The sequence below is a fragment of the Perkinsus marinus genome (assembly GCF_000006405.1).
Source record: "Perkinsus marinus ATCC 50983 genomic scaffold scf_1104296934246, whole genome shotgun sequence".
NCBI lineage: Eukaryota > Perkinsozoa > Perkinsida > Perkinsidae > Perkinsus > Perkinsus marinus.
This window is the reverse complement of record NW_003214886.1, coordinates 10,264-23,268: the sequence shown is the minus strand read 5'-3', so window position 1 is coordinate 23,268 and position 13,005 is coordinate 10,264. Positions and strand designations below refer to the sequence as shown.

General features: G+C 47.7%; 2 protein-coding genes and 1 non-coding gene across 3 annotated transcripts; all 3 read right to left on the bottom strand.

Moving 5' to 3' along the window:
- Window positions 1–3,901: 3,901 nt before the first annotated feature.
- Window positions 3,902–3,973, bottom strand: Pmar_PMAR004703. The gene has a single exon. It is a non-coding gene; the product is annotated as a tRNA-Gln (tRNA).
- A 5,130-nt stretch (window positions 3,974–9,103) lies between these two features.
- On the bottom strand, window positions 9,104–10,345 carry Pmar_PMAR004702 (conserved hypothetical protein). The gene has a single exon (XM_002785009.1). It carries the CDS (start codon window positions 10,340–10,342, stop codon window positions 9,152–9,154), a length of 1,191 nt encoding a protein of 396 aa, XP_002785055.1. The 5' UTR covers window positions 10,343–10,345; the 3' UTR covers window positions 9,104–9,151.
- A 1,287-nt stretch (window positions 10,346–11,632) lies between these two features.
- On the bottom strand, window positions 11,633–12,166 carry Pmar_PMAR004701 (hypothetical protein; the record flags this gene model as incomplete). Its single annotated transcript, XM_002785008.1, has 1 exon — window positions 11,633–12,166. The coding sequence occupies one exon, from the start codon at window positions 12,164–12,166 to the stop codon at window positions 11,633–11,635; it is 534 nt and encodes a 177-aa protein (XP_002785054.1).
- Window positions 12,167–13,005: the final 839 nt, after the last annotated feature.

The window sequence follows — 13,005 nt, the reverse complement described above, 5'->3', positions numbered from 1 at the left end:
AGCCGAGGTCAGGTTGAGAATCCCATATTAGGTGTTCACATGCAGGTGCGAGTTGAGATCCTCAGCGGCTCTGTTGTTGGTGAAGATTCTGATAGTACTCGTAGTCGACAAGACCGGATGGTCTTCGCAACGAACCTCCCATTTGGGGTCACTCGAGAGAATTTAGCGCACGCCCTGGGCAATGTAGGTCCTCTTTGATTTGCATTTGATGAGAGTTCTCATTGAATTCAGATTGGCCGCATTGTTGACGTGGAGATATTTGTTGTGCACTAGGGGAAACCCAACAAAGAAGGAATAAAGGAGACAGTGAAATGGGGGCAAAATTGTGTTTGCGCAGAAGGTTCCTCACATGCCCCCTTTCTTCTGTTGGAGGGCTTTCAATCGAGCAGAACCCCTAAATTCGAATTCATTGAGTGTCTTTAACTTTGAATCTTGCGCTCATGATATTTTATGGTTTTCTTGAGCGGCGCAATTGGCACGCTTGTGCTTCTGTTCATCATCCGGTGCACTCAGTAACGTACTTTTATCCTTTTCATCACTAGTTACAGTTTTCTCATTAACCTTCTCCGAACCACTCTCATTTGATGAGGTTATATTTATTTGCTTTGAATTTTTTGTGTGTTCTGTTCTTGCATACCAGTTGCCATTTTTATCTTTGGCAGCTACTTCATACATATTAAGAGCTACTCTACGTATGATAATGACCTTTTCCTAAACGGGCTGATACTTCTGGGCCAGAAGTTCTGGCCCTGACTATGTTTTCGGCAGAGCACCTCAGTACCTTTGCTCAATGTATTTGGCAGAGTTTCTGGCGTACTATTTACATCAAGCAAATCACTATAACCTGCGCGTAACTCTACTGGTTTTAACGGTTCCACTTCTGCTCGAAACCTGAAGATTTTGTCATGAGGGCTCTTGCCATCTCTTCATGGTATTGTATTATGCTGGAGAATCGCTTGTTTTACCATACTGCTGAACGTATTATAATTCAAATTGTCATTCTTATTCGAGCATCGTATATAGGCATTTATATCTCGGTGTAGACACTCCACTTTTCCATTCGACCAACTTCCAAAAACGGCAGATCGCTCGTGTATTGCTTTAATCGATCTCAGGTAATTGGAGAATTTTTCCGAGACGAACACAGATCCATTATCAGTGTGTACCATTAACGGTTCGGTACAAAACACCTCAGTAAGATGTCGGAACGTTTCAACAACATCATTACTGGTTGGACTGTGTTTGGTAGGTTTTGCTAAAGCATATCCTGTCGCACTATCAATTATTGTAATTGCATACATGAGTGATTCACCATTCGATGTTCTATAAGGTCCAACTATATCAGTATATAGTTGATGGATGCCATTGTTGTCTATCGCCTGCAATAGTTTTTCTCTTTTGACAGGCTTCGCAATTTGCGACAGCATTTTTGCAGTGCCTCTTCAATCTGGAGGTCCTCAGTTCGTTCCTGGGTCTGGGCACCAGGTGTTGTGCACTAGGGGAAACCCAACAAAGAAGGAATAAAGGAGACAGTGAAATGGGGACAAAATTGTGCTTGCGCAGAAGGTTCCTCACAATATTCGACGGCAGGGCCTCGAGCGCGGATTCGATTTCTGATAGTTCGCAAAGTTTTGCGGCTCACGAATCGCGTATAACAGCAATGATCGAATTTGAGACGGAAAAGGTGGGAGAGTTGGAGTTGAAGTAAGAGGAAGTCATCTGATGAGTTTTCAGTCGGCGAGGATGTGCCGGTCGAACGTGGCTCGGCTCTTTGGTATTGTTTGTACGAGTGCTGATGATGTTTCTAACAGAGTCATGCGCCTCGAGCCTGCGATATTCAAACGAACACTCATGATCACAAGAGTTGCCTGGCAGTAAGTGAAGTGGGATAGTCGAGGAAGTGTATATTGAAATTACTTTGTGGTTACAAAATGCGTATCGTATTGCAGATATATGCTCTCTGAAGTATTAGAGAGTATTGGGTCTATCATAACTGCTGACACCAACGCACGACTTGAGATGAGGGTTCGCAATGCGCCGATATTCGAGGTGGGAGAGGATGGGTCGAGGACCTCTCAGTAGTCTACCGTGGCATGTTAACGCCGACCTTTCCAAGGCGTCCATTCCCTTGAGGAGCCTGCGCGTCACTTCTGAGTCGGCGAGAACTGTAGAAGTCAGTCTGACCCTCCAGTGAGCGTTGATGAAGTTTTAAAGCTCAAGGTGGGCATTTCGAAGTTTATGTGACATTGTATTCGACCGATCGATCACGTCTTGAGAGACGCTGAGGCCCTGGGGGGCTCGGGTGGAACTGAGGGTGAGACTACTGTTGATGTTCTGAGTGATACCAGATGGTTCGTCCAAGAACAGCTCAACGATGGTATCATTTGCTGAGGTGATTATTAGTATTCTTGCGGCTGCCCGTTGTCTTTTTGCAATATTTGCAGTCATTTTCTCCGATTGTTATTGCTTAGATTTCCGACCTTTGCTGACACGTATGCAGCCATGAAGAAATTGACCTCACCGGGTGTGGTCCTGCTAGGAGATAAAGTCCCTCAAGTTGAATTCTGTGCGAAGTCCTTAAGGTGAAGTTTCTGGTGATTCAGTGCGACCATACCGGACCTTCAGTTTCGTCTCGTCGCACGTCGAAGGGGTAGAAGTTGAGGACGAATCATCGGGTGGAATTTATGTTGACTTTCTTCTTCCGGAGAGAAGTGGTGAGTTTATGAAAATACAAAGTTTGCGAATTGATCGCTGTCGACGGTCATTCAGTGACTCGGCTCGATAAGGACTCGTGTGTTTGCATAGTGTTTTCGCTTTCAGCCAAGTATGTAGATGCGCACGACACGCCTCTTTCTATAGACGGTATCCCCAGCAGGGAAATGCTCGCATGAAAAAGTTAGCAACTTCGTTTCTGTCGAATTTTCTCTTGTGTTATTCTGATTTAGTACTGGTAAGACTCTCATTATGAGAGCCAATGATGGAACGCCTTCAACTATGCGGAAGTCAAAATTTCGATCGTCCGAATGTGTTGAGCTCTTGACACCCTGCTGCCGTTGGCACACATGTAGTTAAGTACCAGGCATTGCCTGGCAGGCAATAGCTCAGTCGGTAGCTCTCTGGTGGTGGACACCAGAGAGCCCCCTCAACAGAGCCCCCTCTTCCTTTACCTCAACAAAAAAGGAACATGAAGCCACATGAACCCCTAATTATAGCATAGATAGCACACGATTCATAACCGAACCATCCAAAAAAGGTTAACCCTCCACCAAAGCATCAACGTGCAATCTTGTCCCAGTTTGCAATGGAATACATCACATTGGACTTCTCACCGCAGCTTTAGTGTAACGAACTAGACCGCTTGGGTGTAGCGCAGCGTGAGCCTCGCGTCGCGAGGTGCTCCGCATTGTTCTACACAACTGCATGGGAGCGCTTCTGAGTCAGAAGTTCTGACTAGCGGCTGAATAGGTGATGCAGTTGTTCCACACATAATTTGTGACAGATTGGATGGTCGTCAAGTGTATTAACATTCTGTACATTCATAAGATGCACCTTGAATCCAGCTAATCTCAACGACCCAAGCTCACGTGGTGCAATCTCGAGTCCTCAAATTTGTTCCTCCCCTCATTTATGGGTCTCCAATTAGTCTCTCCGATGGAGTAAGCGGTTACAGCAGCACTGCTGGATATCCCGCAGGTTAGGTTGTCGAATGCGGAGAGCGTCACTTAATGCATCTAGGTTCTATCGAGAATCGAACCAGAGTTGCGATATTTTGATTCCAGAATGCCAATACCTGCATTATATAGAACCACACATTCACGTCAATCAAAGTTTTGAATCCGAGTATCTATTTCAAACTCGTTAATCACTGAATAATTGATGTCAAGATTGTATTTTTCTCAATAGGTTCTATCGGGATTCGAACCCGAGTCGCTGGATTCAAAGTCCAGAGTGCTAACCACTACACTATAGAACCACATACTTTTGATGCTAATTAGTGTCTTGAGGCTAGCTGGTGATCTGATCACCGTGATCACAATCTTCCCTCAGATAGGAACTATGAACTAGGACTCACCTACGTAGACTGCATTCAGTGACAATCTGTGAAACACGAACCTGAATTGTTGAATTTGGTCGTGTTATTTGGTTGAACAAGTTGCTGAAGGTTGTTGACTAAGTGCCACCGATAATGGAAGGAGAAGACTTGCCACCAAGGGGTGCTGGACCCCTTGTTCTCAGGACCTGTTCAGTCCGGTTTTGACCCCTCTGTTACAGTCGCAGAGAGTTGCAGCGTTTGCAAATGCACATCGCCAGGGGCCTATTCGTGATAGGGGCACTTTCGCATCACCTATGACTCAGCTGTATTACACAAATGACCCTGACGTGAATCCTACCAGATACTGCGTTTCACGGACAGCCGTGCACCAGACTGATAAACTCAACGCAACCAAATTCAAGGGCCCGACAACTTAGAAGTACGTGACACTTCATGCACTGAGTCAATTCCAGATCAAAAAATTGCCATCGTCGCCAGCAGCGACCAGACCGCCTCGGACAACACCGAAACAACTGGAATGAAGAAAAGCAGTGGAAGGCGCTCCCGCACAACGTCGACCGTACCGAAGAGCGTTGTCGGCAACCTTCTCACGATGGAGAATATGTCCACTGACGATATCCCGCACAGCTACCGTTCCATCTCCACCGGCAGTACACAACTGAGGTGATTCAGTCCCAAACAAAACTGTGGGACTGATGCGGTGAGTACGGCCCGGTCGAAGTGGACAACTTCACGCCAAAGCTAATACGATGCCACGAATCCAGGAAGAGCCGTTCACCTGCGTGCCGAGGAGTATCGATGCATATATGAAGTTTTCATGATCATGCTCCCATCTGCATGCAGTCGAAAACCCATCCTCGTGTTCATACCTTACAGAGTTGTCACTAAAACAGATCGATTATCAAGTCATGCATGATGAGCCGAGATATCATCTCACACTTTGCAGAGTCCGATGAGCTTACATGACGACTCCATCAGCGCCAACAGTGATGAGGTTAGTCCTTCTCGGGTTGCGTGTATGTCACCAACAGCAGCTCCTCTGGCATGGAGATCTACTAACCGTTCAACTGGGCGTCGGATATCACAGCGGGGATCCCAAACGCACACGACACCATCTTGTCCGCCAGATATTAGCAACCTTGAAAATGACCGTATGAAGATGAGTAACTCGTTGTTGTGGGGTCACAAACGTATGTCCACCAGCATATTATGGAGAATTATCAGCAACGGTGTTCTGGCTAACATATACGGACCAGTCTTATGATAAAACTCTTATCGAGTACAGTTCCCAATGATCTCTATGGTGAAACGAAGAGCCAACAATCGGACTACGCCGCACCTTGCATCGACTAGCGACTCTAACGCCGTGATATGACCCTTGGAATGCCCTCGTAAGGAGGCGACCTGAGTGGGGTTGCCAAGCTCAAGTCGGATACTTAAGCCGAGCTTCAAGTCGACAAGCTACGATGCCCAGTAGTCTTAGATCAAGACAGCAGGAGACTCTCCTGAGGAGAGTCTTCAGCCTGTTCGGGCCTATGCACGCGCGTCAAAGTCCGCAATGTGGTGTAGGAGACAATCCCCATAGTGTTAGCAAGGGAGAGCCAGAAAACATTGAATGACGATGGCGTTCATCTTCACCTGATTCCCGGAGAATGTATCCCAGATTCTCATCGTAGAGTCTCTTCCGCCAGAAACTATACCGTAGTTAGGGCAGATGATGAAGTCCAGGACCTAACCGAAGCTGCTTAATGGTCGCGATGGCATCCAATGCTCACCGGCCCCGAATGGCCCTGTAGAACAGCATCGCAGTGGAAGCCACGACCACGGCCACTCTTTGTAGACCAAATACGTAAGGTTCGGTCATAGCTCGAGCTCACTATACCGGATCTGGGAGCATGACGCATTGTTGTTCTTGCATGTATTGCTCAGTGAGGCAATACAAGGAGTAGGCGACAGTCAGACAGGGCACAACTTCTCCTCATATCAGTGTCACTTCAGCGTATTGGAATTTCACGCGTTTCACGTGAATTGGTGTAAAACTCGGTGAGAAACCCGGAATTCGCGCTATGCAGTAGTCGTGAAATATGTTTTCACTGGTGCTTTTCATATCACTAGGGTGGTGAAACTGCACCGACCAAACACATGAGCGGCTATCGTCCGGTCCTTGCTGAATACTCACCCATCGTCGAATGATCGCAAGCGCGAGATGGACCCCACATGGTCCCGCAAATCAAGGCAGCTGACGCCTGTTTTATTCCAGATGCAAATCTTGGAGTCCATACCACCCGAGGCAACTCGACCGTCTGCCAGATGTGTCACCGTAGTGACCTAAACGACTGAGTGACGACTCAACGGACGCTGTAGGATATACCCATTCAGTGTGACCGAATCGTTTCGAGTACAGCTCTCGAGTCTGTCTAGCTGTCCTACAGCTGATCACCTTCACACTATGGTCTGTAGACCCAACCGCGACCTCATCGTCATTGACCTAAGTCGTTGGTTTCTACCGGTCAATCGAATCCCGGACCCCAGTAACGGTACGCCTCACATCAAAGTTCATGGCCCCGCATCGAAGACGGTGTCAACTTAATAGGCGAAAACTGATTCCTCGTGAGCTAATGTGCATCCATACTATGAGTCTAACTAAGCCGCGTTGTCGTAGGCATTGGGCTTTAAACTCACAATGAGCAGAGGACAAGTTTATTGGACTCGAAGAGTGGTTCGAGTACATGACTTACCCCATTCACCGACAAACATAGTAGTGGCCTTTCCGATAGATCTATCTTGGCTGGTTCCGCGTCTAAACACGACGCTAGGTTGAAGTTGCATTTGCCATATATCCCATTCGTTTCGATTCCACGTAAGCCTCCAAGAGAGTCCCATGCACCAAAAGAGGCAGTGGTTGGTTCGACAGTCTCCTTCGTAGCATAAGCTTTAATATAAGGATCATCGTCTGTGCGGACTCCTTGTGCTTCCAATGCGTCTTTGAATGAACACATGTAATCACTTGTTCTGTCCTGCTTGGGGACTTGGACCTTGCGCAGAAGCTCCCGTCCGGTTGGAGTTCTGAAAAGCGTGCAGTGAAGTGCTTCGAGCCGTTGCGAAAAGCTCAAGATTTCTACACCTTTTCTCGTGCAAGTTTGACAAGTGAGCAGGCAAGAATGACGGTGTTACGATCAAGTTTGACTTTCAGAATTCAAGTAGACTTGATCTATGCAAGGACCGAGAGGAGCAGGAATTGAAAAAACGTCATGTTATTCATTAGTTCTTTTGTCACTCTGCATTCATCCAGAAATATCTCTACAGTGAAGAGTCTACACTGCATCAGTATCATAGGGGGTACTTAATATAGAGTCCCTAACAGGGCCGCCTTATATCAACTATCGAGCTTCTACACAATGACAACTGAGTTCAACTGAGTGCAACAGGCCTCACCTCAGAGGGAGATATGACCCATCACGCAGGCGGATGAATTCATCATCATCAACGCTGACGGCCTCAACTACTTCGGAATACTTAGCGAATCGCCCTGATGATTCCTTCGCGTCGTACGACGGTTCAGTTCGATACGCCAGCCCACATCGTGGCAGCACTTCAAATGTTACTTTCTCAGCAGTCATGAAGCCGACAAATGAAATGCTGTGGAGATTTCTCTTCTTTTTCAGAAAACATCGGTCATTTCTCTCTTTCGCTTCTGCAAAGAAAGTTCTCTGTGTTCGAAACGTGAAAACTAAGTCAGTTGCGAACTTCAGTTCCACCTTACACAAAATTATCAACGCACTCAGAAACCTTCTTGGCATGCTGATCAGAAACAGCTTTCTTCAAGGCCGAGAAGTCAATGGTCGCACTTCGATGCCGCGACTGATAACGTTCGAGCTCCAGTGAATGCTGGTTAGATGCTGGTCGGTCAGAGGCCAGTACGGGCTGAAGACAATGACAAGAAACGCGCTTCTACCACCGTAGATGCTAACTACTAGATAGTGAGAATGTGAGAGGCAAAAATAGTAGCCACACCGACGACCGGATTTCTGCTAACTTACTCGCACAGAAACCGCTCTGAACTGGCGTGGTCGGCCAGGATCATCCACGACCTGGAAGGTGACTCGTGTACCTGAGGCATGGCACTATCGCACAACACAGACATAAACGCTGGTAAGTTGCATAAATAGTCAATTCCCAAGAAGGCACATAGCTGCCTCGTTGTAGCTAGCACATAGGAGGAACTAAACGAGGCTTCCCCCAACGCTGCGTGTGTTCACCAGATTCCAGAGTCCTTGAGACTCCAGTAGTGGAGGTGGGCCATTCAACATCATTGCGATGCACAAAGACATCTCGCAAGCCCTGTACACCAGGCAGGACCTCTTCAGGCGAGATGAAACCGTAACCTTGATATCGATCATATCTAAGGTCAACACCCACGAAGTAACGCTCATGCGATGCATTGTCGGCCTCCTACTGCGATATATAGCCGCTGAACCGTGACCGTTTCTCATGTGGTGTGCTCGAAAATGACCTTCTCGACAACAACGCACGGACCTTCCCGATGTTGTTTCGCATCAATACTGCATCAATCGCCGTCATAGTCTTTGAAATTCGAAAACGTACTACATGAAGTTTTCGACATCAATCCTTTGCTAGCCATGTTTCCATAAGCGACTTTCAAATGCTACGCTCCGCCCTAGAATGTCACCGCCTATTTTCAGTACTAACATCAAAGTGAGAAAATCTGCATATGGCCAACTACATGTGTTGGTGACAATATCCGATTTCTGAGGGAAATTCTTGTTGGTTTCTGTACACTTCTAGCCCAGGTCACGTAAAAGTTCCTCAGATTAGCGAGGAAACTCCTGAGCTCAGCTGAGGAGAGCGACAATGATAAACATAACCTAGTCTTTGCGTATCCGAAAACGTATCCGTATCGGTAGTTGTGAGGAGCTCCCTTTTACCCAGCAATAAGAACATTCAGTTATTCATATTCTTCAACGAAGATTCAATTAACCCAAGCTCAGGTTTCTTATGAAACGAGCTCACTGCTCAACTTGGTGATCGCTGATACGGAAGCTCCAAGACTTTGGAAAAATAGTAATAGTAACAGGGCTAGTTTGAGACTTTCTGAAGAGCTTGTCGATGATGTCGAACAACTTCCTCATTGAGAATTCCACTCCTCTTATAGTACTCAATGAGGAACGCCTCACAGTCGTTACCGCCAGTGCCGGGGATCTCCATCCGAGGCTCAGGTTCGACAAAAAATGGTATCGAATATCTCGACTCGGAGCATGTCTCCGGTCTAATAACGCGGTGAATATTAGACTTGTATAAACCACCTGTGATCTGCATAAGCATATCGCCAACATTCATCACGAAGAAATCCAAATTGACATTGGGAGGTACGTCGATCCAACTCGTGCCTTCAGGACTCAGTACTTGCAGGCCACCAGAACCATCTTGAAGTAAAATAGTAAGAAGACCATAGTCTCTGTGAGCACCGATGCCGATACTTTCCCCACTGGGCAGCTTACTAAAGCGATTCCCCATGCTAGGAGGGTACCGGAGCATCCTCAAAGTGCTCACCATGTTGTCAGAATTGCAATGAGCCGCAAGACCAGGACACACATTGTGGTGGCGTTGCAAGGCGATCTCAACAAGAGCGATCAGATGACTCGAAAGCTCAACAACGTCCTCATAATATGCAGTGATAAAATTCTTGAAGTCCTCGGGCGTGATATCCTTACATTCCGCATTATCAAAGTGAAGACCAGCCATGAGCTGCTGAGTCGATAACTGAGAATCTTCGTGATAATAGCAGTTTTCCTCGGACTGGGTCGAAGCATCCGTGCTATTCGGAGAAACAGGACAGTTGTGGGAGTCCAGACCTATGGGCCACCTGTTGAGCTTAGGGTCGCAGAAGAGCCTCCCAACGATAGAGTCTTGATGACGACCCGATTCAGGTGGGTACTCTCGTCCGACTTCCCAGCCTTCCTTAGAGTCAATCACCTTCACCTCAGAAACGGCCTTATCCTGAATAGACGTTAGACCCTCAATATTCTCGCCACCAACACCGAAGTAACCTCGAATAGAGTGCGGAACGGGGCTTAGAGATGTGCGTTTCTCTCTATTATCAACACTGAATAAGGCCGATGCCATTCGCAGAGCTGTCCGGTTCCTTGAGGCGGGGAATTTAGGGGCATTTTTGATGATGATGAAACCCGAAGTGGTCATGGCATAATCAATGGCCTCGACAGTTTCCATGAATGGTGAGGCCAGGTCAACGGTTGGGATAGTGGCCATTATTATACAAATATCCTAGAGAACGAAAGCATCCTCACCAACAAAACCCAATGCAAAGGCGCACTCTAGAGATCTAACCTATTCGTATCTCCCATAGAGAAGGCGGTGGTTCCTGTACAGTGCGTACAGGCGAAACATGTTAACCCTAGACGCCTGTTGTAAATATGCTTACTAAAAATACTAGACTTCTCCGGCCTCGTTCAAAAATACCAAAGCGTGACGCGCCTAGAAACTAAGCGCGCGCCCAATCCTGCGAGAACAGTTAGACTAAGTCTTCGCGACGAAGAGGCGGAGCTCGCTTAGTGAGCGGAAATACGACGTGAGCTTCGTCGTACAACGAATGAGGAGCAAGTATATTTTGAACTCCCCATTTTAAGTTCGAACCTTCCATAATCTCATTGATATACTTGAACTAAGACTGGCAATCTAGGAACATCCATAACGTCGACAACGTGTTAAAAATATCATTAAGATGCGAGACTCTGAAGTCGAGCCTCCAAATCCCTACTCCCCTCTGAACCCTTCCCCCTGCCGATTTTTTCCACTTTGCCAAGTTGAGACGGCGCTGATACATGACTTTTACAGCAATACTGTCGAGGCCCAGGGTACGCGAGAGACCAACATATGTCGAACCAAGGCCCACCTCCTTCGCGCCAATGTCTAGGCGTGATGGGACTGACTCATCATCGTCTGATCCGATTATCTATGAGTCGCCCAGTTTGATTGATATGATATTTAGAGTCCTGTATGATGTAGTTTATCCTCAACGGTGACGACCTGTGCGCCGATGGTTCAAGGGTACAGTGCGTGATATGCGTGCCTCGGGTCGGGTTGACGTTGAATGGGATGATGAGCCCGGTGAGATCGAGACTCTTGATTTCTGGGCCTGTCAGCATAGATCGGTGTTATGAGCTTTGCCCTTTTTCACCGAGTATTATAGTTTTAAGTTTATAACCTTCAAGTTTATATTATGGTAGATTCTGCATAGCCCGTGTGACAGTGTCACAGTGACACCGATATTACCACTGGCTTGTGCATGCGTACGGATGCTTTAGCTAGACCCGAACATGCGAGTTCGGTGCAATCTGTTCTTGCTAAGTGTCGAGAATTCCGTAGCCATCTTGGCTCCAGATAACCCTCGCTTATATCGTCATCGCAAAGGCCAAGGTTAAAGTCACTTGCGCACGTGATAATGTACGTGCCCCAGAAAGCCAGCTGCGAGTGACAGAGTGTATCGGTACCACTGTGGGCCACCTCTCATTGAATGGACTCCCTATGTGTTCAGGGAAGTCAACAAGGACAATAGACATACGGTATGTCACATACCCACTCCTCCATCATGATGGTCCGCAGACATAAATCCAGCAAGTTGCTGGCAGCAACACGGCCAAATGAGCCGTTAGTGAGCCCACACATAACAGCTGGAGTAGCCGTGAGCATCACTGGAACCCCAACCTTCAACTGCACATGGCTGGATAGTCCTTTAGCTATCTCGTCTGTGGCTGATGAAGCGCCGCGGCCAGAATGGATAGCCTTCACGTTAACCAAGCCTGCAGCAAGTACATCCAACGGCGCTCTGTTGACTGAGAGCGCTCGTTCGCGTGTAGGGGTTGTCAGTACAGCTTCTGCGAACGACGCCTTCTCCACAGCGGGGAGAGCATGAAGGTGTCTGTCGAGGAATATCTGGTTTTCGTCCTCTGTCTGACTCCCATCACGCACCCGTAGCAGAAGATCGCGGAAATCCTGTTGAGCTGTGCGCATGTTCTCATCCAGGAAGCATGCATGCCGTATGGAGTTGAGAACGAGGAGCCCTTGAACGCACATGCTGCTTCCGCTTACTGAATCACCAGAATACCAAACGCGATCCAGCAGGAGGAAGTTGGCCAAGGTCGCCCGCCAGGAGAGGGATAAGGCCACCAAAATGTAAATGTCCTCCAATGTCCGCGTTGACCGCGGTTTAGGTGAGTCACTTCGCCACTTCTCAGATCAATCTGAGGATGGAAATCCTTCAAGCCATCAACAAAGGACTCGGCCTCCTGATAATTTGTAAACCCCTCTCTGCATAAGCGAGTGCGTTCTTCGGCAATGTCGAGAGCAAGATGTTCACCATCATCATCATCCGATACATATGAGAGTAGACCTGGGCGGAAAATCCTCATATACTCTTCCTGGACGACGTCCTCTCGAGACATGCCCTATCCGAGTCGCTGACTGACACTTCATCGTCGTCTACTTGGTTCCCATCTGAACTCCCCGCCCCCTCGATAATTTGGTAGTGTGACGGATCCCACCCAAGGTGAACACCCTCCGAATGGGCTTGCATAGCTCGGTCATGCCACGTGCTGTAGTCGCCATTGCATTCATTCGCGGAGCGTAACGGGTTTGATCCTAAGCATAACGTACGCCAAAACGTATCCGCTCCGATATCGTTTGCGAGAGGAAAAACTGCTGCTTTGTATCGTCAGTGACGATTCGTCACACCTGCTGCCTGAAGTGTCCGGTTACCGGACTCCGGTACCAGGCGGTAGCCCAGAATGAGACCAAAGTCTCCAACGACCGAGAAGCTCTGTGTCCATATGTCGCCTTTCGTGGGGTGCCGCTTCGTTCATCGGACAACCTCATTCTGATGGTCTACACCGATAGCGTCATGCTATCAGCATGAG